The sequence below is a fragment of the Carcharodon carcharias genome, chromosome 15 (genome assembly GCF_017639515.1).
Source record: "Carcharodon carcharias isolate sCarCar2 chromosome 15, sCarCar2.pri, whole genome shotgun sequence".
NCBI lineage: Eukaryota > Metazoa > Chordata > Chondrichthyes > Lamniformes > Lamnidae > Carcharodon > Carcharodon carcharias.
Window position 1 is genome coordinate 124,421,722 of NC_054481.1, and position 27,388 is coordinate 124,449,109.

The 27,388-nt window shown below is 42.6% G+C and overlaps 1 protein-coding gene across 1 annotated transcript in view; it reads left to right on the forward strand.

Annotated features, from left to right (window-relative positions):
• The first annotated feature begins 569 nt into the window (after window positions 1-569).
• noc2l (NOC2-like nucleolar associated transcriptional repressor) overlaps window positions 570-27,388 on the forward strand; it is a 164,992-nt gene continuing 138,173 nt past the window's right edge. The window contains exons 1-5 of the mRNA XM_041207303.1: window positions 570-706; window positions 6,252-6,425; window positions 12,700-12,880; window positions 15,602-15,718; window positions 20,391-20,511. Coding sequence (XP_041063237.1) covers window positions 666-706; window positions 6,252-6,425; window positions 12,700-12,880; window positions 15,602-15,718; window positions 20,391-20,511 — 634 coding nt within the window. The 5' untranslated portion in view covers window positions 570-665. The remainder of the gene's footprint in view (window positions 707-6,251; window positions 6,426-12,699; window positions 12,881-15,601; window positions 15,719-20,390; window positions 20,512-27,388) is intronic.

Sequence of the window (27,388 nt, forward strand, 5' to 3'; positions counted from 1 at the left end):
TCATCCTTATAGAAATAGTCCAATTTAGCTAAAAGGACAATCGTTGAATGAAGCCTTGAAGGGTTTTGGCAGATACTTTTTTGGATATAAATGTGATGAGCTATTACATTACATTTTGTGTCACTTAAATTCATTTTGACTATCAACTAAAAAAAAACACCCTCTAATATCCAGCCAATTGTACAGTACATCACAGCATAAGGACTGAGAGCCCCACAGGCATCACCTTATAATACAGGACAAAAAAATGCTCATTTACTTAGAAATCATGTCACGTAGGAAAAATAATTATATATATTAAATCCTCTTTAAATCATATAAATTCTGAAGTGCCCAGCATTCTTCACTCTAAAATCATCGTCAGAAAGTGCACAACACAATAAAATAACTCACCAAATTAACTTTTTTTTGATTCAATGAGAATTGATATTAACACAAGACATGTTTAATGAAGAGCAGTGAAAAGGAGGAGGCAAATAATATAAAACATGCACACACATTTTTAAAAAAAAATCCAGATGGGTGGTAAAGAAGCAAAGACAACAGAAGGTTTACTTGTGCTAACAAGGGTTGAGAATGGAAGCAGTGAGTGAGTGACAGGGTGAGACTGGCTCCTTCCTGTCTCGGATTGTGGGAACGGAACTTCTCCTGATCACGTTGCTACAATGTGTTCCCTTGGTAGCAGCATGGCCGCTTCCAGCAGCAGGTCAGTACAGCTCGGCTACAACTCTCCACACCAGCTCTCTCTCTCTCGGCTTTCTGGCAGCTCCACTGTATAAAGCGCAGAAAGCTGCGACATTCTGCTTTCGTCATGTGCCGCATTCATGCGAGGATTACGCGTTCGTTTAAAGCTTTCTGTTCTTTCTCAACCCGGCCCTGTCCACTCTGCTCTCTCTGTCTCTAATTCCTGCCCTGTCTACTCTCTCTCTTTAATCCATGCCCTGTCTACTCTCTCTCTCTAATTCCTGCTCTCTTTCTCTCTAATTCCTGCTCTCTCTCTCTCTAATTCCTGCCCTGTCTACTCTCTCTCTCTTCTCTCTCTAATTCCTGCCCTATCTACTCTCTCTCTCTAATTCCTGCTCTCTCTCTTTAATCCCTGCCCTGTCTACTCTCTCTCTCTAATTCCTGCTCTCTTTCTCTCTAATTTCTGCCCTGAATACTCTCTCTCTCTCTCTAATTCCTGCTCTCTCTCTCTAATTCCTGCCCTGTCTACTCTCTCTCTCTTCTCTCTCTAATTCCTGCCGTCTACTCTCTCTCTCTTCTCTCTCTAATTCCTGCCCTGTCTACTCTCTCTCTCTCTAATTCCTGCTCTCTTTCTCTCTAATTTCTGCCCTGAATACTCTCTCTCTCTAATTCCTGCTCTCTCTCTCTCTCTAATTCCTGCCCTGTCTACTCTGCTCTTCCTCTCTAATTCCTGCTCTCTTTCTCTCTAATTTCTGCCCTAAATACTCTGCCCTCTCTCTCGTTCCTGCCTGTCCACTCTGCCCTCTCTTTCTCTCTAATTCCTGCCCTGCACACTCTGCTCTCTCTCTCTAATTCCTGTCTTGTCCACTCTGCTCTTTCTCTCTCTCTCTAATTCCTGTCTTGACCACTCTGCTCTCTCTCTCTCTCATTCCTGCCCTGTCCACTCTGTGCTCTTGCTCTCTCTCTCTCTAATTCCTGCCCTGTCCACTCTGTGCTCTCGCTCTTTCTCTCTAATTCCTGCCCTGTCCACTCTGTGCTCTTGCTCTCTCTCTCTCTGATTCCTGCCCTGTCCACTCTGCTCTTTCTCTCTCTAATTCCTGTCTTGTCCACTCTGCTCTCTCTAATTCCTGTCTTGTCCACTCTGTGCTCTCTCTCTCTCTAATTCCTGCCATGTCCACTCTGTGCTCTCTCTCTCTCTAATTCCTGCCCTGTCCACTCTGCACGCTTTCTCTCTCTCTCTCCCTAAACCTTAACTAGCTCTCTCTGCTTATCCATCTCACCATAGGCTGCCTGATAGGAGTTTAGTAAAGGAACTGTAAGGGGTAAGGTGGTGTTGCGGAATGTCTACAGGAGTTATTTTTAATGCTTGTTACTCTCCTTTTGGGGTGGTGGTGAAGAGCATGGCATGTCAACAGTGGAGATTTCTGGAAGTTATTACAGTAACAATAATATGAGCTGACAGGGAAATGGGCCAATGGCCATCTCTTGTTCCGTATGATCCTGTATTGATATTTAGGTCATGTACACTTGTACATTCTGGGCTGTTAACCTGAAGGGCTGTTTGAGCAACATTTTCATAATCCAATGCTGGTTGGGTGAGATAAATAGGGGTGGGAGGAGTCTTGTGTTGAGCATAAAGACTGTCGGAGCAGTTGAGCTGAATGGCCTCTTTTTGTGCTGTAGCCTTGACATTAGGCATTTTACTATGTGCAATGGCTGGATCTGCCTGATCAGCTTTACCTTAGCAGCTTTTAATTTATTAATTGCCATCACCAATCTGATACCTGGCCCATAGTAGCAGGGACACAAATCTGCCTTTGAGTTGATTAATCATGTTAGCCACGGTTCAGTGGGTAGCACTTTCTCCTCTGTGTCACAAGGTCCTGGGTTCACACCAGGACTTGGGTACAAAAGTCAGGTCTGATGCTCCAGTGCACGACCAAGGGAGTGCTGCACTCAGACTTTCAGATGAGACTTCAGTTTGAGATCTCACCTGCCCTCTGAGGTGAATGTAAAAGACCCCAAGGCACCGTTTTGAGGAAGAGCCAGGGGAGTTATCCCCAGTATCTTGGTCAATATTTATCCCTCAATCAAAATCCCCCAAAACAGATTATTTGGTCATTATCACATTGCTGTTTGTGGGAGCTTGCTGTGTGCAAATTGTCTGCTGCGTTTCCTGCACTTCAGAAGTACTTAATTTAGCTGTAAAGTGTTTTGAGATGTTGGGGGTTGTCAGGGAAACCGCTATATAAATGCAAGTCGTTTTATTAAAAACTGCTGAATTGTTTAGGTTGTGCGTAGGTGACTGTCAGCACTGTTCTGAACAATCTCAGATTTAATGTAGGCACTTCTAGTGTAAGCAAGCCAGGCTGATCAGCCATTGCTGGCTTAGCATCATTCATGGCACAAGAGCTATTAAGGCTGAAAATAACAGAGATGAGGTTAGTTGTGACTTGAACTCCCAGATGCAGCACAGATTGAGTCATTATTATTCCCATCACAGTTTCTATCATGTTTCATTCTCTTTTCTGGCCCCTGCTGTCTTTTGTGATGGTAATGAGCAGCTTTTTAATTGATATTTGAGAGTGACTTGTTGACGCTTCATCACATGCACGTGTACATCGAGGGTGCTCTCCATTCAACTTACGGCCCTCATGAGTTTGTGTAGTGGTCAAGAAATTAGATGACGTTTTTGCTGAATGAATATTTTCCAAAGCACCAAATGCACAGACTGTAACCTTTTGAAAGTAGATTAAGCTTCAATTTATCTGCCTGTTGGTGAAAATAGTATTTGGGATTTGCCACAAGAATAGGTCAAATTGGGCATTTGAATGTGTTGTGACCTTGGAAAGGGTACTGAATTATATTCAACTCAATAAACTTGCATTTATATAGCGCCTTTCACAATCACTGGACATCCCAAAGCACTTTGCGGCCAATTAAGTACTTTTTGAAGTGTAGTTTCTGTTGTAATGTAGGAAACGTGGCAGCCATTTTGCGCACAGCAAGCTCCCACAAACAGCAATGTGATAATAACCAGAGAATCTGCTTTTGTTATATGGATTGAAGGGCAAATATCGGCCAGGACACCAGGGGTAACTCCCCGGCTTCTCTTCGAAATATTATATCCACCTGAGAGGGCAGCAGCTTAACATCTCATCTAAAAGCTGTCATTTTCAGTAATGCAGCACGCCCTCAGTACTGCACTGGAGTGTCAGCCTTGATTTTGTGCTCGAGCCTCTGGAATGGGATTTGAACCCCATAACCTTCTGATTCTGGTCTCTACCCACTGAACTACAGCTGACGCATGGAGAGATGGAACAGACAATTAAAGGAGTTGCTTGCGACTTAACATGTTTAGGACCGGAATACTGTAAATTCTGTATTTCACAGTTTTCCATGGGTTTTTTCTTTGTTGCTTTTGCCCAATAAAATAGCATTTTAGTGGGGACAAGTGCCAAGGATGTTTTCATGCTCCTGTAGGTTGTATAAATCAGACCCATCGTGCAGTTAAGTTTCAGCTCAGCCTAAAGCAGTAGTTAGAGAGGATAGAGTTTTAGCTCTAACAAAAAGAAAAATTGCTGGAGAAACTCAGCAGGTCTGAGAGCATCTGTGGAAAGGAAGACAGAGTTAATGTTTCGAGTCCGCATGCCCCTTCATCAGAGTCATACGGACTCGAAACGTTAACTCTGTCTTCACCTCCACAGATGCTGTCAGACCTGCTGAGTTTTTCCGGCAATTTTGTTTCAGATTCCCAGCATCCGCAGTATTTTGCTTTTATCTTAGAGTTTTAACTCTAACTTACTTATAAAAGTGACATTTTAAATTGGTTTGGTGACTTGATGAATTGGATTGCCTCTTGCAAGGGCCAAGTGGCACCAGCCTCCAGTTTTAACCCTTAATGGTAAAAATGCCTCTATTGTCATTTTCATTATGCACCAAGTATGATGTGTGAATTCCTCAGCTTTTGTTAAGGGGATTTCAGAGGCAGCGATCAGAAAAGTACCACACAGAGGGGCGGGCCAGAAAAAGATGCACACGCGCCAATATTAATGGTACTGAATTAAAACAGTTTCACCGTAACATTTGCTACTCATGTTAATTAACTGCAGAATTTTCCTCTGAAAATCAAACTGTCCAGTAATTTCGGTTAAGCAATTTAAATAGCGCAGCACAAGAACCATTATTTTTTGCACAATTTCAATTCAGTCCTAACGGATACTTGAACTAAGCGATATTGAATTCAGAGGCACATTTAGCCCTTGAGAGGTTTATTGGGTAGTCACTCAGTTTTGTTGAGCGTTTTCAAGCACTTAGCAGAAATTTTTGGTTTGTCGTGAATTGCAATGCAAGGTGAGTGATTTCTTAAATTTTCCAGAAAGATAAAATATAAGGTGTGTGGGATTTAATATTTAGGTAACAGTATTGCTGTGTTTTACCATTGGTGCTTGGAACCGTCAGGGAGTTAGCATCATAAGAACACCTTCTCCTATATAGGGCAAGACATTGTCCATATGTTGTAAACCTGGTAATTTTGCTACTGAGCCTAATGAGAGATTCAAGAAACCTTGAATACTGTCGCTAATTACTTTCTTACCAAAGCCAGGTAACATTACGTTCTTATAAAAACAAAAAACTGCGGATGCTGGAAATCCAAAACAAAAACAGAAATACCTGGAAAAACTCAGCAGGTCTGGCAGCATCGACGGAGAAGAACAAAGTTGACTTTATGCCCTTTTAGTCTTATTTCACTCCACCCCCACTGGACCTATCTGTACCTTGCGTGTCCTGCTATCCATTCTTAATTAGGACATTCGTTTAGATAATATCACCACCTTCAACACCTCTGTGTTCTTTTGTCTGTGACATCTTTTGGTTATCTCCACCTACCACTGCTTGCTTGCCCCAACCTTAAACCAGCTTATATTTCACCCCTCTCCTATTTTTACTTAGTTCTGTTGAAGGGTCATGAGGACTCGAAACGTCAACTTTGTTCTTCTCCGCTGACACTGCCAGACCTGCTGAGTTTTTCCAGGTATTTCTGTTTTTGTTTAACATTACATTCTGTTTTCTTTCAATTCACCGATGAGATTACGATGCTGCATGTTCTCGGGAGTGCAACTCACTTGAATCCTGAGTGACGGCGTTGAAGCCGAGAGTGCAAGGATAAACTGTAAAGATTGCCTTTTGCCTCCTTTGTGTCTCCCCTGCCTGTTAAACAACAACAGCAACAACTTACATTCATATAGCACCTTTAAGATAGTAATTAGTCCCAAGGTGCTCCACAGGAATGTTGTCAAACAAAATTTGACACCCCCGATCCGTATAAGGAGACATTAGGGCAGATGGCCAAAAGTTTGGTCAAAGAGGATAGGTTTTCAAGAGTGCCGAAGGAGGAGAGAGATGTAGAGAGGTTTATGGAGGGATTTCCAGAGCTTAGGGCCGAGGCAGCTGAAGGCATGGCTGCCAATAGTTGACCCACTGAAAGCAGGGTCGCACAAATCAATGCCCTGTTCTTTTTTTTTTTCTTGATTCACCCATGAACTTACTGCAATTGTGTGTTCCAGAAAACTTGCCAAACTCAGCGTCGATGAGTTTTTAACCTCCACCTTCGACTCCGATAGTAACAATGGCTCAGAGGGCGATGATTCTGCGGTCGAAGACGAGAAGAAAAGCAGCAATCGTGAGATAAAGGCTGGGAAGATAAAGAAGGCATCTCAACCCAAAGCTCAAGGGAAAAAGTAAGATCTTTTGTGACACTTGGAAAATCAATTTTGGACCCTTGCCCTTTTTAAGCATTTCTTTTATCCTGAGAGTTCAAACCATTCCTGGATGAAGTAAAATACAAAGCGCAATAATCAGCTAGGATCTGTTTTGTACAGCAGCAGAGATGTTTGCTTTACATCCAGACTGCTATAAGAACTGAGACTAGATTTACGGGGATTATGTTAACCTATGTCCAAAGCTAGCTGAAAAATTGACCATTCGTTTCCTCTTGCTGTGATGACAGCCGTTTTGATGTTTCCAGTGGTCAGTGTTAATTTGATGACAAGATAAAAGGTTATGCTACAATAAGCTAATTCATAGTAAGCACAAATTTGTGTTTCTAATTTCGTAATTTCTTCCTCTTGTTAGGATTCCCAACCAAGGCTATAGACAAATGACTTGCTCCCAGATCTCCGCAGTCCTCTGTGCTTGAGTTTGTAGGAGGTGTGTAATTGGGAGGTCAGGCCAATTCAGACCCATTCTTTCCCTCCCTGCCTCTTTTGCAAAGATTTATGCCTTCCCACAAGCCCATCCCCTTTCGGGATTGGGAACTTGCTGCATTTTGGATTATAGGTGCAGATCAGTCCTGTTGCTTTCTGGTGAATCACACTGATGTACACACGGACATATGAATTAGGAGCAGGAGCAGGCCACTCGGCCCCTCGAGCCTGCTCCACCATTCAACACGATCATGGCTGATCTGATTGTAGCCTCAACCCCACGTTCCCATCTACCCCTAATAACCCTTCACCCCCTTGCTTATCAAGAATCTATCTGGCTCGGCCTTAAAAACTTTCAAAGGCTCTGCTTCCACTGTCTTTTGAGGAAGAGAGTGCCAAAGACTCACTACCCTCTGAGAGAGAAAAAAACATTCTCCTCACCTCTGTCTTAGACGGGTGATCCCTTAGTTTTAAACCATGATCCCTGGTTCTAGGTTCTGCTGCAGGAGGAAACATCCTTCCCACACCCACCTGTCAAGACCCCTCAGGATCTTGTATGTTTCAATATGTCAATATGCAAGTGTGCAGTTCAGGGCACACTTGAAGTTCTGGCTGTTGCGAATGCCTGTGTGCACTTGTCCTGATCATATCCTGGAGAGGCACGGCCAGAATTTCCTTTGGACTTGGTAATGAGTGAGGTTGCAGCCATGGTACTGTCCTGTTGGCTGGGGGTTGTCTTTGAGCTTGCTTGATACTGGTGGCTGGCGAGTGATGATAGATGGGTGCCTGGTTCTTAGTGACTGTTGGGTGATTTACAGCGACCAACTGGTTTACTGATTGCTGAATGGGTTCTGTGGCTAGATTTCCGGTTGTGAATGGGCAGCTTCTAGTGGCTGGTTGACAGTGAACTGGTTAGCTACTGGTGCTAGTGGGATTATTACCTGCTTGGATATGGGCTGCTGTTCCTCGTTTACATGGCTCTGCTGCTCACTAAGTAAACTCCCCGAGCCATCAGGGATACAGGCTTTATATGTTAGGTGTAAAAGGTCCCACAGCACAATTCCAAAGAAGTGCGAGGGAGTTCTTCCCGGTGTTCCAGAGCTATTGTTTATCCTTCAGCCAACATCACTAAAACCGATTTTCTGGTCATTATCACGTTGCTGCTTGTGGGAGCTTCCTGTGTGAAAATTGGCTGCTGTGTGTTCCTGCAGGAAATGGTAATGATACTTCTAAAGTGCCTATTGGCTGTGGCGGTAGCAATTATGACAGTGCACTTTGGGATATCCTGAGGTTATGGAAGGCAAGCCATTTTCCCCTTTGATCGTGTGGCCTATTTGAATGCATCACAAAATGTTGTATTCCAGAAGTATGCAAAATGTACTAAATAAAGTGCTAGAAATCGACAATTTCTGCAACAGGCATCTAGATACCCACAGATGATAAATTCTGTGTGTTATGTACAGTTCCCTTTACTTCTAGTAACGTCCCCTACAACACTGTCAAAGTGCTGTGCCACTAGGCTGAGCCATGACAGTTTTTGAGACCCTAATAGCTCCTTGTATGTTTAAAAAACACCTTTAGCTTCAGGAGGGCAGTACATGAGAAAGAAACCAGGTATATAATTGGAGTACTGTGCCTTTTTTTTTGAAGTTCATAGCGTTTCATAACGTTTCAATTTAAAAAAAAAAGGTTTATTTTAAAGTTACCAATGTTATCCAGGTGCAATATCAACATATCCATCCTCCATCTTTATGACCTTAGCTGTGGATGTGGCCTGGAAGAGGCATAGACTATTGCTAAACATGGTCCAACTGTTAATCTAATAGTATTGATTTGTAGCTATTTGTGATAGTAATGAACCCAACTTCAGTCTGAGTTGACATCTTAATCGTTAGCACACTCACTGCAAATATTCTTACTCAAAAATACTGTTTAGAGTTGGAAAAATACTGCTTTTTAAAGGACCCCATATAAATTGTTGCATTCTGCAGATAATGTGACACTTTATTGCTACACCTCAACATATTTCATACAATGAATTAGCAATTTTGAGGCTTGTCTCACACTCAACTCATCCTTTTCCAGGAGCTCAGAGTTATATTGCTCTTTATCTTCTGCCATTTCTCCTCTCTCCTATATCTTTAGACAGTTTGCACCCAAGCTTTCACCGTCTAATCACAGCTGTCTACCTCCTCTCTTTCAATTTTGGTTGCCCTGGTTTTTTCCATTTACAATATAATCCACTTCGAACAATAGGATTTGGGTGTGCTATCCAATCAGCATCTGTAGAGATCTTCTCTCATTTTATATGTTCTTTCACAGAATGTGGGCATCGCTGGCTACACCAGCATATATTGCTCATAATTAATTGCCCTTGAGAAGGTGGTGGTGAGCCACCATCTTAAACCGCTGCAAGCAGTGTGATGTACGTACACCCACAGTTCTGTTAGGAAGGGAGCCCCAGGATTTGGACCTAGTGACAGTGAAGGAGCGGCAACATATTTCCAAGTCAGGATGGTGAGTGGCTTGGAGGGGAACTTCCAGGTGGTGGTGTTCCCATCTATCTGCTGCCCTTGTCCTTCTGGGTGGTAGTGGTCGCGGGTTTGGAAGGTGCTGTTGAAGGAGCCTTGGTGAATTCTTTATCAGCCCTAGCCTGGATAACGTCCAGGTCTTGCTGCGTATGGATACAGACTGCTTCAGCATCTGAGGAGTCGCGAATGGTTCTGAACATTGTGCAATCATCAGCGAACGTCCCCACTTCTGACCTTATGATGAAGGGAAGGTGATTGATGAAGCATCTGAAGATGGCTAGGCCTAGGACATTTGTGTTGCAAGACTTACTTTATAGGGCGAATGTTAGGGAGATGGTTGTGTTCTGTGCTGATAATGCTTTAGATTTCAGTTCAGGCTGACAGGGCTACTACACATTGCGAGAGTGAGTGAAATGGAGCCGCGTTAATCTGTATCGTAATTCATTCCACTAGTTCTCAAACTGGGGTTAGCTGAGACTTTCCAGGTTTCTGCGAAATAATGTGAAATGCGAGAGTTGGGAGCGGAGTGTGTACATCAGAATGGGGTGGCTGTCTCACCTAGGAGGGGAGCAGGGTAGGTTAGACTCTGAAGTGAGAAGCAGCTGCACCTATTTCACTGATGCCTGTAAGTAAAATACCTGCTTTCTCTAAAGATTTATTAAAACATTCTTTCCATGCAATAGTTACATGCATGAGTACAATACAGTATTATTAATCAGGTGGGGGGAGTTGGTGTTTGAGTGTGACATTTAATCTGTATCTGTAGAGATTTCCTTTGTGAAAGACAATCTAAGAACAGCAATAATTAAACAATAAAACCAAAGGCCCAGATGAAATAGTCACCAAACAAATTAAAAGTTTGGAAGACTTTGGAATTGACAGACTGACCCTCACCTTTAATAACTCAAGAGAAATCCCAGAAGATTTAAGAAGATGCTGCTCTCTAAAGAGCTTAGAGCAATTGAATGTAAACTCCATTGCACTATCGGTCTGAGTCGCTTTACTAAGATCCTCCTTCAAGTACTGATAAATAGGGCCAGGAGGAAGATAAAGTCAGAAATTTCAGCTCTTCAATGTGGTTTTGTAGAATATAGAGAAACGAGGAACACTATCTTTATGGTACGCATGCTATCAGAAAGAGTCACAGAGATGAAAAAAGATGTATCATATGCTTTATTGATTATAGTAAGGCATTTTATAGAGTGAGAGATGAAGAACTGATGAGCATGTTAGAGTCTCTTGACCTCGATGGCAAAAATCATGGAGTGATAAATCATTCTTAATAACAAACTGTAGCGGTAAAAACTGAAAACAATTTAAGCGATTTTGTGAAGATTAAAAGAGGGATCAGACGGGTGTGTTTTCTCCCCAGATTTATTCAGTTTCTATAGTGAAAATATTTGTGGATTGAAAACCTTCCTGGATTATTAGTTAGAGGTTACAACCTTAATAACATAAGATACCCCGCTGGCACTGTTCTTATTGCCGACTCTGAAGAGAAACGGCAAAAGATTTTGGATAAAGTAGTGAGAGAAAGTGCCACGAAAGAGCTGAGCATAACATGTAAGAAAATAAAATGCCTAGTAATGTGTAAAAAGAAAATCATGCCAGAAAGTAAGGTCACAGTGAAGAATGAAAAGATCAAATGGGTAGACAAATTTCATTACCTAGGAAATATTGGACGGAAAGCGCAACCCAGAAATAAGGCAAAGGATTTGAATGGCCAACAGTGCATTTCAAAAAAATGAAAACGATTACGATCAACTCCAAATTGGCTATGAAAGCAAAGCTGAGAATCCTGGAATGCCACATCAGACCAATTTTGACATACGGAAGCGAGTGTTGGACGATCGGTGAAGTAATGCAGAGAAGAATTGAGGCTGCAGAGTTGTGGTTTTTGAGGCGAATAATGAAGATATCTTGGACAAGTCACACCACCAATGAAGAGGTGCTGGTAAAATCTGAGACCAATAGAGCTTTGCTGACCCAGATCGAGAAGAGACAGTTGGAATTCCTTGGGCACATAATAAGAAATCATGATTTAGAAAGTCTGATGCTGATGAGAATGATCGATGGTAAAAGAGATTGAGGTAGACAAAGAGCAATCTTTTTAAAGAGCCTCGTAAACTGGATGAATGTACCACCAGCGAGATGACCCATGCCTCTAGAGTAAGATTGGCATTGAAGTCCGTGGTTGTCAGTGCCCTTTCAGGGCATGATAACCTGAAGAGAGGGAGAGAGAAAGATCTTGTTTTCCAAGACTTATTTTGTAGAGTAAATTTTACTACTTGCAAGAGACATGGGAGCTGATATGTGCACTGATAATCCTTTAGGTTTCTGTTTAGACAGGGCTTGTACACATTGCATGAGTCAGTGAAGTGCAGTGGTTTTGCATCTATGATGGAGTCCACTTCAGTGGCTCTCAAACTGGGCTGTGCATCCTCCAAGGGTTCATGGAGACGTTTTGGTGGTTTCATAAAATAATGTGATTGTGTTCTGGAGTGGGACTTGACCCACAACTGTGGAATGAGCTTGGATTCACAGTTGCTCCAGCTTCCCTTTGACATAGAGCAGTACTTCCATTTCATCTGCAGTGCCAACGAAGAACAGGCTATCATCTATCTTTTCAGACACAAGATCACCGACCGTCTGCTCCTGCAGCCGCATATCCTGCAGAACCTACTTTGCTGAAGAAACTGATATCCCTGCTCCATAACACTGCTGTCTGTCTGTACAACCGGAGCTTCAAATGTGTGGCCCTCAGGATCATTAGCCTCATTTGTACAGAGAAGGCCTGATCTTCTCGAGCATTAAAAAATACATTTTAAAAGGGGAAAAATCCTAGAGTGTATTTGCAACTACACAGACATCCATTCCGCCCTAAAATAAACTAGTTTAACTCATCAAATTGATGGGGGGGAGAGTGGGGGGAGAATAAGAACATCAAAATGGGGAAATTCCAGAAGGCAAGAGTGCTAGGTACTGAATCCCAGCTGACACAATGTTCATAAAGGTAAGGAAATCTCACTCGCTGTTGCTTTTTCACCCTGTGCTTTCCTTTCATTTAACGATTTCTAAAGCCGATTTGCAGTTCTGCAGGCTAGTGGAATCTGGTTGATTGCCTAGCGATGTCCTTGTTCCGATTGCTGCCTTGGCGATGCCTTTATCGTGACCTATCCCGCCGCGTGACCTTTTCTGTAGAAGGAAGTCCACCTTCCCCCTTTTAAAAACAAAGGTGAATTGAAAAGAGTTTTCTTTTTTTTTCTTTTTCCCGTTAGGATCAGAAAGACAAAAGGTGCGGCCCAAGAGCACAAAGAGCAGCTCTCGCGACTGAAGGAAAAGGACCCTGAGTTTTTCAAATTCTTGGAGGAAAACGATCAGAAACTGTTGAGGTTTGACGACACGGACAGCTCAGACGATGAAGAAAACCCAATGCACACGCTGCCAGAGGAACTCGAGGTTACCCGCTTTTTACTTCAACCTGGGGTTCAAACAAAGGGTCTGGGGCGTAGTTGCATGACAGTCCCAACTTGAGTCACTTGTGTTTAAATGGAGCAAACCCTAAAATTGGACAAATAAATTGCCTTCTCTTAGTATTGTTGGCAGCTACAAAGTCGCCACTTGCGGGGTGTTAAGTACGCTGCTTATTTAAGACAGGTGTTCAGTGGGTGGATCGGGCACAACCTATCTCCTTCTGGTACCATTGGCAATCATGGAACCCAACTAGATTTTTTTAAAATTCATTCACGGGATGTGGGCTTTGCTGGCTGGACCAGCATTTATTGGTCCAGACTCACACTTGGCCAAGTACTGCAGGGGTTTGCCGTTTCCTTCTGCAGTATGGCTGACCAGGAAACTCTCCCACTCTGACCACCTGCCATCAGGTGTGTTGGAAAGATTTACTGGCTGATATTCAGCCTGTTTGGCCACGTTATGAACCCACTTTCCATAGCCACCTAGTCTCTGGAGTGAGACTTGAACCTGGGGCTTGTGGTCCAGAGGCATAGACCTTACCCACAGTACCACGAGGCCTCCAAATCAGACACCACCACTATGAATTTATTAAGATAACGTAGACGGATTGAATTCCATTGGAATGACCGAATCACCTATCACCCCACGTGCATGCCAGCCTACGTTGGCTCCCAGTGAAGCAATGTCTTGATTTTAAAATCATCATCCTTGTTTTCAAATCCCTCCATGGCCTTCCTATCTCTAACCTCCTCCAGCCCCACAACCCCCTGAAATATCTGTGCTCATCCAATTCTGTCCTCTTACGCACCCTTGATTTCAGTCGCTCCACCATTGGTGGCTGTGCCTTTGAGCTGCCTGGGGCCCTAAGCTCTGGAATTCCCTGCCTCTTCACCTCATTTTCCTCCTTTAAGACGCTCCTTAAAACCTATTTCTTTGACCAAGCTTTTGGTCATCTGACTTAACATCTCCTTATGTTACTGGTATGATATTTTGTTTTAAAATGCTGCTAGGAATTGCCTTGGGACATTTAGTTATGTTAAGGGTAACATAAGTTGCTATTGCTGCTGAATGCAAAGCCTACTGTTGTCTTTTATGCCATATCAAAATAACCCCAGAGCCTTCTCTATAAACAGCAGTCATAAAGATTCCATTGTGAATGACTGTGGTCATAATTGTAATTTTAATATTTAGTATACAAATCATTTGACCAGTACATCAGTGCAATGATAAGCGTCCTAAGGTGAACTGCATATAAATTATACGCATTGCTCCTTCTAGGCAAAGTTGCATTGATGCCGATACACCAGTTATAATGGATGGGAGCTATACTATTATTGTATAGGGGAGGAAAGGTACATGCAATGACAGCCATGGACTTCACTAGCGGCTGGCCTAGACAAGGCCTACTGCAGCTGGTAAGGAAACTGCAGTGCTGTTAAGCACAGTTGCTGAAAGTCACGTGAGTTGGAGGAAAGGACTTCACTCAGTGAGGGAAGTTCCATCGTTGAGACGTAGCCCGAGATCGTGAGCTGGAATTTAACAATCTGAGCTCTTCCAGCTGCCTCAAAACTTTAAAATCGGCGAGAAGGTTGGTGTAACTTGACCAGTTCTTGACGGGCACGGGCCCCCATGGTACAGAGCCTCCAATAGTCCAGCTGTAATTAGCAGTCTGACTCAGAGTGACTAGTTAGTATCGGCATTGGAGTGAGTCACGGTGCAGTAAAGGGATGTCTGAAGTTCATAAAGTGGAATGATAGTCACATAGTGTTTACAATTGAGAAACAGCCCATTCAGCTCCATGCTTCCTCCCGCCCTTCTTCATCTAACCCCCATTAACATATCCTTCCATTCCTTTCTGCCTCGTGTGTTTGGCCCTCAGGAGAACATCAAACCCAAAAACATTTCCCCGTCTTAAACACATCCGTACTGTTTGTCCCAACCACTCCTTGTGATAGTGAGTTCCACGTTCTCACTGCTTGCTGGGTGGAGATGTTTCTCCTGTATTCCCTGTACAGAAGGAGACCACTGTGTCTGTGCCAAGTCAAGGTACTTTGTTTGGGAAGGTTAGGGGGGACAATGAGGGACTTTTACATTGGTGCTTGTTTACATCAGCCATCAAAATTGTCAATCCAAGTTTAAGGGGCTAAAGTTGTAGGTTTTAGCAATGTTAACATGGAGCAGGTGCTTGGGCCGCACTCTGCTATGATTGGAACTAAACCAGAGGCACTGCAAAAGTGTCTGTCTCCATGCTACGCCTGACTGTATCACATGGCGCAAATATAAAGATGGAGAAGTGCTGGGAACACACAGCAAGTTCACCAATATCTGCAAACAGGAACGACAGCTTTGTATTCCGAGCTTAATGTTTGTCAGATCAATCCTCAACGGCTCTGTTCTCTTCCTGGTGTGTGTATTCAGAGTCGTCTTTGAGGTCGCCATCTGTACTTCTTTGTGTCTGTGCTGGATGCAGCAAGATTGCTAGCGTGTCCCTTTTCGATATTTTGTTTTAAAATGCTGCTGGGAAGTGCCTTGGGACATTTTATTATGTTGAAGGTAACATAAGTTGCTGTTGCTGCTGAATGCAAAGCCTGTTGTTGTCTTTTATGCCATATGAAAATAACCCCAGAGCCTTTTGTATAAACACATATGATCACTGAAAGTCTTAATTTTTAAAAAAATGATTTTTTTTTCCCCTTTTTTTTAAAGTTGGCAAGTGACGATGAGGAAGATGAAGAACAGCAGCCAACCCCAAAGAGCAAAAAAGCAGGGGACTTAATACCAGTCACTGTCCGAATGGTAGACAAGTGGAAAGCAGAAGTGGAGGTCAGTCAAACCTAAACTAACTCGATGGGTGCTACTTTTTATAAAATAGAGGTATTGCTGGCAAATGCATTTTTTATGGAGTCGTTCCCTGGATATGTATTTTCCTCATGAATTAAATGGAGCTTTATCTAATATCTGCTACGAATTTTGCAATTTAAAAGTAATTATTTTTGGGAGTGCTTTGAGTGCTGAATGATGCTTTGTGTAGGAGTAGATCATTATTGCCAGGAAGCTGCTCGAGCCAATGTAAATCCTATTGGAAAGTGGCCTTGGGGGTAAATAAGGTTGGTATGTTGTTCAGCTTCAAATTGTACTATAAAATTTCCAGACTTGAGCATGACGTAATGTTGGGCTCCGTTGTTCCTAGAGAGAAGGCTATGAGTCCGTCTATTTTAATCCCACCAGTTGCTTTTGGACAAAGTCAGGTTTTAACTGGGCAGTTGGTCCTGTATGTTGAGCACATCTCAGCTCTTGCAGGTTCATTTAAGATCTGGCATATGTAATTTAAAAAATATATTTGTTCTTCGCAAGTGTGCATTGTTGACAAGGTCAGCGTTTATTGCCCATTTCTAATTGCCCTTGAGGAGGTGGTGGTGAGCCGCCTTCTTGAGCTGCTGCAATCCATCTGTTGTAAGTCGTAGTCATTACAGCACAGAAGGAGGCCATTCGGCCCATTGAGCCCATGGTGGCTCTCTGTAGAGCAATCCAATCTGTCCCAATCCCTGGCCTACCCATGTACCTCTTAAGTTTATTTTGCTCAAGTGCCGGTCCAGTCTCCTTTTGAAGTTAGTCATCATTTCTGCTTCCACTGCCCTCATAGGCAGCGAGTTGCAGGACATTATTAATTGCTGTGTAAAAATGTTCTTACATTATGCCCTCCACCCCACCTTGCATCACATTGCCCAAAACCTTCTACCTGTGTCCCCTAGTCCTTTTGGCATCAGCCAGTGGGAACAGCTTTTCATTGTCTACCTTATCTAAAGCTGTCATAATCTTGTGCACCTCCTATCACATCCCCCCTCAATCTCCTTTGCTCCAAGGAGAACAGCCCCAGCGTCTGCAACCTAACCTTGTAATTAAAATCCCTCAGTGCATTTTTCTGTAGCAGTTCCGATGCAGCTGAGTGGTTTGCTGGCCGCTTCGGAGAACAGGTGAGAGCCAACCACAGTCTTGTAGATCTGGAGTCGCGTTTTATTTTGCAATCACTGTGCATGAAGGCACAGTACCACAGCAGACCAATGTGCAAGATCTTCTCATGACCAGCGTCTGAAGTGCCTCTCAATTGTTGGCCTTAGAAAAAGATGTATGAACAGGAGCATCATGTAAGATTCAACAAAGCCTAATCAGCACTGCATCTTCAGCAGTTGTTCACCTGGACCCAGCCTCATCTTTTCCCCCTCATGCATCAGCCTGCACATATGTTTCTTCCGCCACTTAGCCCTCATGTCGACAAGGATCTCAAAACCCCGGAACCGGGCCAGACAAGGAAGGATGGCAGGTTACCTCTCCCGAAGATCATTAGTGAACCAGATGAGTTATTAAGACAATCTGGCAGTTTCATGATCGCGCTTAATTAAATATAAATTGCCCCAGCTGTCATGGTGGGATTTGAACTCCTGTCTGACGTATTAGTCCAGTCCTCTGGATTATTATTCCAGTCACATTGCCACATGCCCTTGTCCCCCCTAGTGAGATTTAATGTTGGATCAGAAAGGTTTTGGCAAACGCGGCGAAAATGTAGTGAAAAGCAATATAAAAATTAACCAGTTGGCGCTTTCAGTAACAAAAACGCCCATAAGAACAAAAATACGTCTTCGAAAAAATGATTCTCTGTTTCACTTAAATAGTGCTGTCTCCTTGTCATGGAAATAAATATTCTAGTTTGGTGACTGAAGTGGGTACAGATGTACAAAGCATCTGACATGTCATCACAACGCATTAGTGTCTGTGAAAATCCTGTCTGGGGAATTGTTCTATATCTAGCTGATTGTTGCCTGCGAGGTGGGCACTCCACTGTCAGTGACATCAACTGAAATTTTTTGAAACAACGGCTAAAAATAATCTGACGTGCAGCACGGTAATTTAAGAGAAAAGTTCTATTGGACCGTTATCCAGTCACGGTGGCTGTTTAGTTCAATTGTAAATGGTTTAGAGACTAAACAAAGTGCTGTAGCTGGATTGCTAGCTGTCCTTTTTTTTAAATGTATTTTGTATTGAATGAAGTGAAATAATTTACAACATTGTTCCAAACTGTTCAAGTGTTTCAAACAGAAGAACACGCTGTTCTTGAGTCACTGTTAAAAACACAGAGAGAATTGACTGAAGATTGCAAAGCATGACCTGAGCTAAGCCAATGTAGCTCTGAGTTGATTCTATTTTGTTTTTCACTGACTGGTTTCCTCTAAGCTGTAACTTGAGGCACAGTTGCACAGGTGCCGGGCGGACCTCAGCCAAGAGACCCTTCTTCGTCCGTAAGCCAAGTGAATTCAAGTTAGTGGACTTCTCCTCTCGGAAGAAGCATTGCAGTTGAGCTTCATTTTCTCCTCATGTGATTGCCACTTGCAAGCACCTTCCCCGTGGGGGATGGGGGGGGCGGTCACTGCACTGAATGCACTATGATTGCTTCCCATCCACTTCCCTACCTTGCTCAGGGGTGATGATGTGAGGTGCAGCACTCCTGCTGCTGCCTGATTGAGATTCGTTAATGCAACTCAGACCAGAAATGGAACCTGGAACCTTTCTGCCCTAAATAACCGCCAGACCACACCAGATAGGGTATTTACCAAATGGAGGAGCTCTTTTTAAATGGAAACCTTTTTGTTCCAGGCAAATTTGGTTAGATTGCACTCATAGGACACAGTCTGGGACATTTTAACTTGTCCATTCGCACGCTGTCGGTTAGCTTCGGCGAGACCATGCCTGGAACACTGCAATTTTGGCCTCCATATTTATGGAAGGATATGCTTGCACTGGAGGCAGTACAGTGAAGGTTCATTCGATTGGTCTTTGGGATGACAGTGTTGTCCCTGTGGTGAGAGGCTGAGTAAATTGGGTCAATAGCCTTTGGAGTTTAGAAGAATGAGAGATGATCTCATTGAAACATTCAAGATTCTGAAGGGGCTTGACAGGGTAGACACTGAGAGGTTGTTTCCCCCACCTGGGGAATCTAGAACAAGGGGGGGGGCACAGTTTCAGGCTAAGGGGCTAATCATTTAGGACTGAGATGAGGAGAAATTTCTTCACTCAAAGGATTGTGAATTTTTGGAATTCTCTGCACCAGAGATCGTGGATGCTCCATCGTTGGATGTATTTAAGGCTGGGACAGGCAGGTTTTTTGTGTCTCAGGGAATCAAGAGATATGGGGAGCAGGTGGGAAAATGGGGTTGAAGCCCAAGATCAGCCATGATCGTATTGAAAGGTGGAGCAGGCTCAATGGGCTGAATGGTCTTTCTCTGCTCCTATTTCTCATGTTCCAATGCTCTTTAAATTCCGAAGTATAAGCAGAAATGTTTCACTGATGTTGTACAGTATGTCTGCAATAAATTGCGTCAAGTTCATACACAATTCAGTGTTGTTTAAATTAGTCATTGAAAAACTTAAGCTTTTAATTGCAACAAGCATACCAGGCACCTACATCATCTTAAGGACATGGAAGAGAGTTCAATAGTCTAGACACATGTATTTGTTGCTAACACTCCTGTGTTTGACTTCTTTGCATGGCAACATGCTGAGACTAGACACCGGTAACAGCCCTCATCACCCGAAACCGTGACTTCACCAGTTGATGCAGCGTGAAATGGTCTTTTCACTTCCTTAACTGCTGTATAACCATCTAACCTGGTTTATTATTGTTATGACACAGAAGTTAATAAAGGCTGAGATGTTTAAATCCCAGAGGGAAACTTCAGCAACTGTCATAACCTATATTTTCAATTGGTACGTTTGAGATGCAGCTCTGAATTCAGGAATAAGACCATCAAGCCTCAAGAGGTTTTTTTTTTAATATAAAACTAAATTAAACATTTATTAATTTAACAACAAATTAAACATACATATGTCTACGAATTACTACCGTCATAACTTCTAAACAAATCCCAAAATTAGTTACTCCCAGGTAAATCTTCACCAAGGCAACAATAACTTTTAGACTTTAAACAGACATTGGGCAAAGCACCTTTGTCCTTACAAATTCAAAATGAGGTTCCTTGCAATTTGGTTCCTTTGCATACACAGTTGTAGGCTTACATGCTGATTTACACACACTTCTTTCTGTTTATATCTAGCTTTTCCTTTCAATGTAAATTTTCCATGGTATCCTAGGCTTTTAATGTCACATCTTCTAACAATAACATTTTCATCCAACTAATTTTATTAGTAATATAAACACATTGCTTGGTGTCTCCCAACTAGGTGCCAGATTTCACCCATTCTTTTGAGAGGTTTATTTAAAAATGTAAATTGCACTTTGCCTTTTAACTTATGTTTATCTAATTAACATCTCAAAACTATTAGCACCCAGACTAACTGGCTTTAATCCAGTTAAGACACACATGGACACCTCTAAACTTTATTTTAAAAATAATTTCCAATAACATTACAGACATTAATATCTCTTCATGACAATTATGCATTTTCTGTGTTTTGAAAATGCCCCAAATCTCTCTCATCTCAGGACAAGATGACCTTCAAGCTGTTCCACGACATTGTTCTGGCATTTAAAGCTGCTGTTTCTACAACAAGAGGAGGGGATGGAAGTGAGGAACTTGGAAAATATAAAGTAGAAGACACTGTAGGTGAGTATAAAACTTGCACCTGAAATGTTCAAGACCAGAGTAATAAAAACCATTAATTGAGTGAATATTTTAAATTGAAAATCTAAGCAAGCGGGTTTATGATTAATTATTCACAACTTTCTATAAATATACATATTTTCATTAAATGCACACAAATGTATGATGTTAAATTTCCACTAACCAAACTGATAAGTGCGTGTGTGTGTGGGGTGGGGGTTTAAGAGCCAAAATGATGAATGAGGCTGGACTTTGCGTGTGAACACCATTACATTACGGTTTTCCTCTGAATGATATTGAGCTCTGACTCTGGGAATAGATCCCATTACCCTGCCAGGTATCAATGCGCTAATGCGCCTGTACGCTTGAGTAGATTTCAATCCCGGGATTTTAAAATCGGTGATTAAGGTATCTACTTCCAGTCCTGCAGAACCTCAGCAGGTCATCACGATTTTCCCATGAAGTTGCCTGTGCACCCACCACTCCCCCTCCACCACCCCCCACAAACCCCAACACAAAACACCATCCTCCCTGATTTCCTAATAGATCAAAACTATTAATGTCCTGCTTTTACAAACTTCTAACCATGAGCTTTTTCTTTATATCATAAGCTTGAATTATCCCTTATGCGGGGGGGGGAAATAATGCTTGAGCAAAGTTCCATTAGATTTATTGTTTGAACGCCTCTCAAAACAGCAATTTTTCCGTTTCTCTAAAAGTGCAAACCAGCTTCTATTCAGAGATTGGGAGCCTCAAGAATATTGAAAGGAGAGAAAGTCTTGGATTGATGTAGCTCCTTTCCTGACCATCAGATGTCTCAAAGCGCTCTATTGTCAATGAAGTACTTTTGAAGTGTAGTCACTGTTGTAATGTAGGAAACAAGGCAGTCAGTTTGCTCACAGCAAGTTCCCACGTACAGCCAAGTGGTAATGACCAGGTGATCTGCTTTTGTGACGTTGACCAAGGAATAAATATTGAGGGCTTAATTCCAGGCGCAACTACCCTGCCCTTCTTTGAAATAGTGCCATGGGATCTTTTGCATCCATCCTTGCAGACAACTGGGGCCTCAGTTTAAGGCCTCATCTCAAGGATGGCACCTCTGACAATGCAGCACTCCCTCAGTACTACAGTTGCGTTTCAGCTTCATGTTTGTGTTCAAGTCTATGGAGTGGGACTTGAACCTGGAACTTTGTGACTCGGAGACGAGCATGCTACCAACCGAGCCACAGCTGATACAAAGCCAGTATTTTGCTTTTCACGATTGACAGGACTTTTGATGCAGAACTTTTGTTCAAGTTTCCAAATCTTACGAATATACAAACATACAAATTAGGAGCAGGAGTAGGCCATTCAGCCCCTCGAGCCTGCTCCACCATTCAACAGGATCATGGCTGATCTGAATGTAATCTCAACTCCACATCCCTGCCTACCCCTGATAACCTTTCACCCCCTTGTTAATCAAGAATCCATCTAGCTCTGCCTTAAAAATATTGAAAGACTCTGCTTCTCCCGCCTTTTGAGGAAGAGAGTTCCAAAGACTCTCAACCCTCTGAGAGAAAAAATTTCTCCTCATCTCTGTCTTAAATGAATGACCCCTTATTTATCCCTAGTTCTAGATTCTCCCACAAGAGGAAACATCCTCTCCACATCCACCCTGTAAGAACCTTCACGATCTTAAAGATTTCAATTAAGCCACCTCTTACTCTTCTAAATTCCAGTGGATACAAGCCTAACCCATCCAGCTCTTCCTCATAAGACAACCCGCCCATTCCTGGTATTAGTCTAGTAAACCTTCTCTGAACTACTTCTAACGCATTCCCATCTTCCTTTAAATAAGGAGACCAATACTGTACATAACACTCCAGATGTGGTCTCACCAGTGCTCTGTGTAACTGAAGCATAACCTCCCTGCTTTTGTAATCAGTTCCCCTCACAATAAATAATAACATTCTCTTAGCTTTCCTAATTACCTGCTGTACCTGCACACTAACCTTTTTATGATTCACACACAGGCTTACTTATTTTGTTTCTATTGCACTTGCAGGAATGTGCATTGGTGCCCTGTTGCAGTAACTGCGGTATTGGTAGTGTTCTACATTTCAGGATCAATACTTCACTTTATTTTACTGAAGAGCTGAGGAGAGGAGTGCACTGTTTGACACTCAGTCTCATTTAGAACGCAGGTGGGGTTAGCTGCACTGTAAAGTTTATGGCCTCGAGCATTGTTTTGAGCCAATCTGAAAGCTATTACCTTTCCCCTCATTTTTGTTTACAAAAGATCTTATTTTGACTGTCAGCTCTGGTCGTATTTCCACTTTCTGTCTTTATATAATTTTGTTCACATACAGTTTACAACAAGCTTCTCAATGTGATTCAGAGTGGGTGAAAACAATGTGGGCTTGTTTTTAATTTGTCTGAAAAATTTACGTGTGTTACCTATGTTTCCTCTTCCATCCATCGCCTGGTCAGAGCATAGTTGGTTGCAAAAGAGTGAGGGAAATGCTAGGGTGAGCGAAGGGTTGTCTATTCATAGCAAGGCTAATTAAAATGTTTCGCCCTGGTATTTATCTAATATAGTAGAAAGCGAAGTCTCCCTAGATGCAGGAGTGGCATCAATTTTTGGACAGGTTGAGGGTCATGTAACTGAGAGTTCTTGGGAAAATAAATCGAGAGGCTAAGTTTTAGCAGTAGTGATGTAGGAGTTCGTGTCGAGGCCATAGATTCTTGGCAAGGCAAGAGCGACTAAATTTGGAGGTGTTAAAGATAAGCAGCAGCTGTTGGTCGGGTTTGTCAGGACCTTGAAGAAACCGTCTTTGAAGCTGAGATGCGGATTCTCAGCAACAGTAAAAACACTGACGTTTGTGCATGTGGGGATTTTCTAACGTTGGCTTCAGTCTGAGAAGCTCTGCACTGTTAAGCGAAACTGCTGCCCCTCTGATGTGGGGAGGACCAGTTAGGCAGTGGTAGGCATTGCTTTCGTTTGCTGCGCTGTCAGAAAGGTTACACACGTTATGCCAGAGTATGCTGAATCTGTGTGTGGGGAGTGGGGGAGGGGGAGTTGATGGCGTAGTGGTTATGTCACGGGAATACTGATCCAGACCCAGGGTGTAATGTTCTGGGGACCTGGGTTTGAATCCCACCACAGGGGATGATGGAATTTTAGTTCAATCAATAAAAAGTCTAATGATGACCATGAAACCACCGTTGATTGTCATAAAACCCCATCTGGTTCACTCATGCGCTCTTAGTGAAGGAAATCTGCTACCCTTACCTGGTCTGGCCTAAACGCGACTCTAGACCTGCAGCAATGTGGTTGACTCTTGCCTCTTAAATGCCCTCTGAAATGGCCTAGCAAGCCACTCAAAACCACCCTGGGGCTGGCCTAACCAACGACACCCACATGCCATGAATTAATTTAAAAAAAAAAAGATGGTCAGTATGTGGTTAGGTCTCCCTTGGCAAATAAGGCTGGTGGCCCCGAGGGATCGTCACGTTTGAAATGCTGACGTTGCTGAGATTTTGACATGATCAGCAATGCTGCAGGTAGAGTGAAGACTGGCAGTGAGCAGTCTCTGAATGCTGTTCCCCACTCAGTTTGCAACTTTTTGCAGCAGAACCTGATAACTGAGCATTTCATAAAATAATGACTTTTGGCGTGCCGCATTGTTAAATAAATATTCCTGATATTGTCCCACGCATAGACATGGTGCTCAGCCAGGTAAGCCTGTTCATTTCCAAAAGCTTGGAGTAAGGCCTGCCAAAGATTTAGCACTCAAAAACATTGAATTGACCGTTTAGCATTTTGCTAACTGACTTCCCATGGCATTGCTCATGTGTAATCTGAGGTTAGAAGCTTGATTTGTGATGTTCAGTTGCTGAAACACAGCTGTTTCTAAGCTAACCTGTCCCGTTAAGACCTCCATTCAAGTACTTTTAATAGGGAAAACACACAAAATAAATACTGCAGATGCCGGAAATCTGAGTCATAAACGGAAAGCATTGGAAAATGCATTGCAGATCGGGCGGCATCTTTGCAGAGAGAGATGTTCATGTTTATGGTTAATGACTTCATAGGGAAAAGTTCTGCAGGGAAGTTAACTAACTTGGCAGACATTGGATCAGTAGAGCATATTTGTTGAAGAAAGTTCTGGTAAACAGTTGCTTGGTAGTACAGGACTTGGAATCTTGCTGAAAAGAGAGACATGTTGTCGAAGCTTTTCGCCTTGTGCTCATCAGGACAAATGCAAGAATGCCAAATTTCAAACAATCGCAACAGTTTTTTTCGCCTATAGCATAAATTGTGATTGTTTGAAAGTTGGTATTCCTCTATTTGTCCTGATGGGTGCAAGACACAAATCTTTGGCAACTTGCCTCTCTTTTTAGCAATTTTCAAGTTCCTGTAAATCAGTTGCTGCTTCTGAATTCCAGCTCCTGGCCAGCTAACTTGCCATGGGTAGAAAAACAGTCAAGAAGCGTCTGCCTTTTTATTTATACTTTCAAGACCTTTGAAGTGTTAATGCGCACATTAGATGCAAGACTTCGTATTAAGCAAATGCCACAGGAGATGTCGGCTGCTGGGTGGGTGGGGGCATGTTCGTCAAGGTGTGTCTTCAGCACCGCCTCAAACCCGTGCGCGACCACACAGAAGGACAAGGGCAGCAGATGCAATGTGAAATATGTTACTTCCTAGCACCCGTTTCCCCCCCCCACCGAGCCCCACACCACCCTGCCTCGAAGGTAGGTCGCTGTTCCTTCACCGTTGCTGGGTCAAAATCCTGGAGCAGAGGGCAGTAAAGATATGTAACTCTCTCCTATGAAAAGCAGTAGGTACCAGCACAGTTCGTCACTTTCAACCTGAGGATCGAAAGATATTTGCTCGGCGAGGGTATAAAACGACATGGAGCAGAGACGGGGAGTTGGAATTATGATACAGGTCAAGCCGATGTCACATTGCATGGCAGAGTGGGTGGAACAGCCTCAAGGGGCTGAATTGCCCACCCTGTCCTTATATATCTCCCTAACAGTACTGCGGGAGCACCTTTACTGCACGCTTCATGGAGAGCATACCACCACCTTTCCAATGGCAACTAGAGATGGGCAATAAACTGGCCCAGCGACTCTCACGTTCCGAAAATTAATTCCTAATAAAAACCGAAAGGGATACTGTGTTGTGAGCTGATTTAGTTTACATCAGCTGCCCTTTTTTTCCAATTGTAATTTTGCCCTGTGTTGTCGGAGGTATCTTTTCCATTCCCCATGTGTGATGTGGAAGAGGAAGGAGACCTTTAAGAATGGATTGTGCAGCGAACCCAGTCCCATACATAACCACAAAGCCCAACACTCATGTAAAGCTGCTTCAGTTTTCATGTTCTGCCATTGTATTTAGAAGAATAGCCAGCACAAAAAGCAGTTTTACAGCTTTGAGCTCATAGATTATTCAAGAACTATTCAGGCAGTGTTCATCTTGCTGGCAACTGTTCCTGTAATCTCTCATGTGGAAGGGCTAATCTGGTCATTAGGTGCTTATTCCGTTTGGAGAGGTTGCTCTAACTTGCACCATGCTGCAATCGGCATCTGATGCAGGAGATTTGTTTTCAGCTTGGTAAGAAAGTGTTCAAGTTGAGTGCAAAAGGTCATTCTGGACAAGCTGCCCCACTCTCAGTTCACATACTCGTCGTGCCCTTTTTACCCCTAGACGCGACTATTCCTGACTGGCCCTCCCACCTCGCACCCCCTGTAAACTTCAGCTCTGCTGCTGGTGTGCCGACTTGTACCAAGTCCAGCTTGTCCATCGCCCCTGTGCTCGCTAACCTACCTCGGCTCCTGGCTGAACAGCATCTCTGTTTTAAAACTCCCATCCTCCGTCTCAAATACCTCGGTGACCTGCCCTTCCCTATCTCTTTAACCTCCTCTAGTCCTACAACCCTCTGAACCCTCTTCCCTCCCCCAGTTCTGCTCTCTTGTGCATCCGTAGATTTGTGAGCATAGCTTTTCATTGGTCTAGGAATCGGCTTCTGGGTTAGGACATGAGACTTAACAGCGAAAACGCCAATTAAAACGGCAGAAAATTAAAAACAGTTTATTGTTTGTTCCTGTTATTGACGCCAGGCTTATCCCTTCAGCCACACAAATGAAGCCAGTGTGCGTTTTACACTTCAGCCCATGACACGTGCACAGCCTAAGCTACGAAAATTATACCCAATTGAAAGCTGATGCACTAATTGTAATTTAGCTCCTTTGCCAACCTGCTTTTTTGTGTTTTTATGTTTAGAGAATCATTTTTACAAAGTGTAACCAATGCATTTCAGCAGCATTCATACAAAAGCGAGGCTGCTAAGCTTTTCAATATAAATATAACCCTATAATCTAACATCCAGTCTGCTGTTGCATATTCACTCTTAATAGCACTGCAGTTTTTTTTTAAACCTTAAAAAATTTGCTGCGGTGTATGTTTGCAATATTACCAGGAGTGCAACTAATAACAACACAGATTGCACACAACTTGTTTCTTGATAATGCGTGTTGCATCAAATTATCGTGAGTTGGAATGGTTATGCGTGCATGTGTGTGTGTGTGTGTATAGATATTTTTATATATTATATATATATTCACTAAAAATTTATCAGTTTAAAATATATATAATCTCAAAATTAATCACTCATTTAAAATATATATATATATATACAAAATCACAAAATCACTCAATTAAAATATATATGTATAAAATCACTAAAAATTAATCACTAGTTTAGTTTAAAATACTTATTTTTTTTAAAGTAGTGATTACTTTTTCAATTATCAGTTACTTTTACCCTGAATCTATTCTGAATTTGTTTGGATTTGGGATACCAATAAGCACTTATAGTGATTAATATTTAAC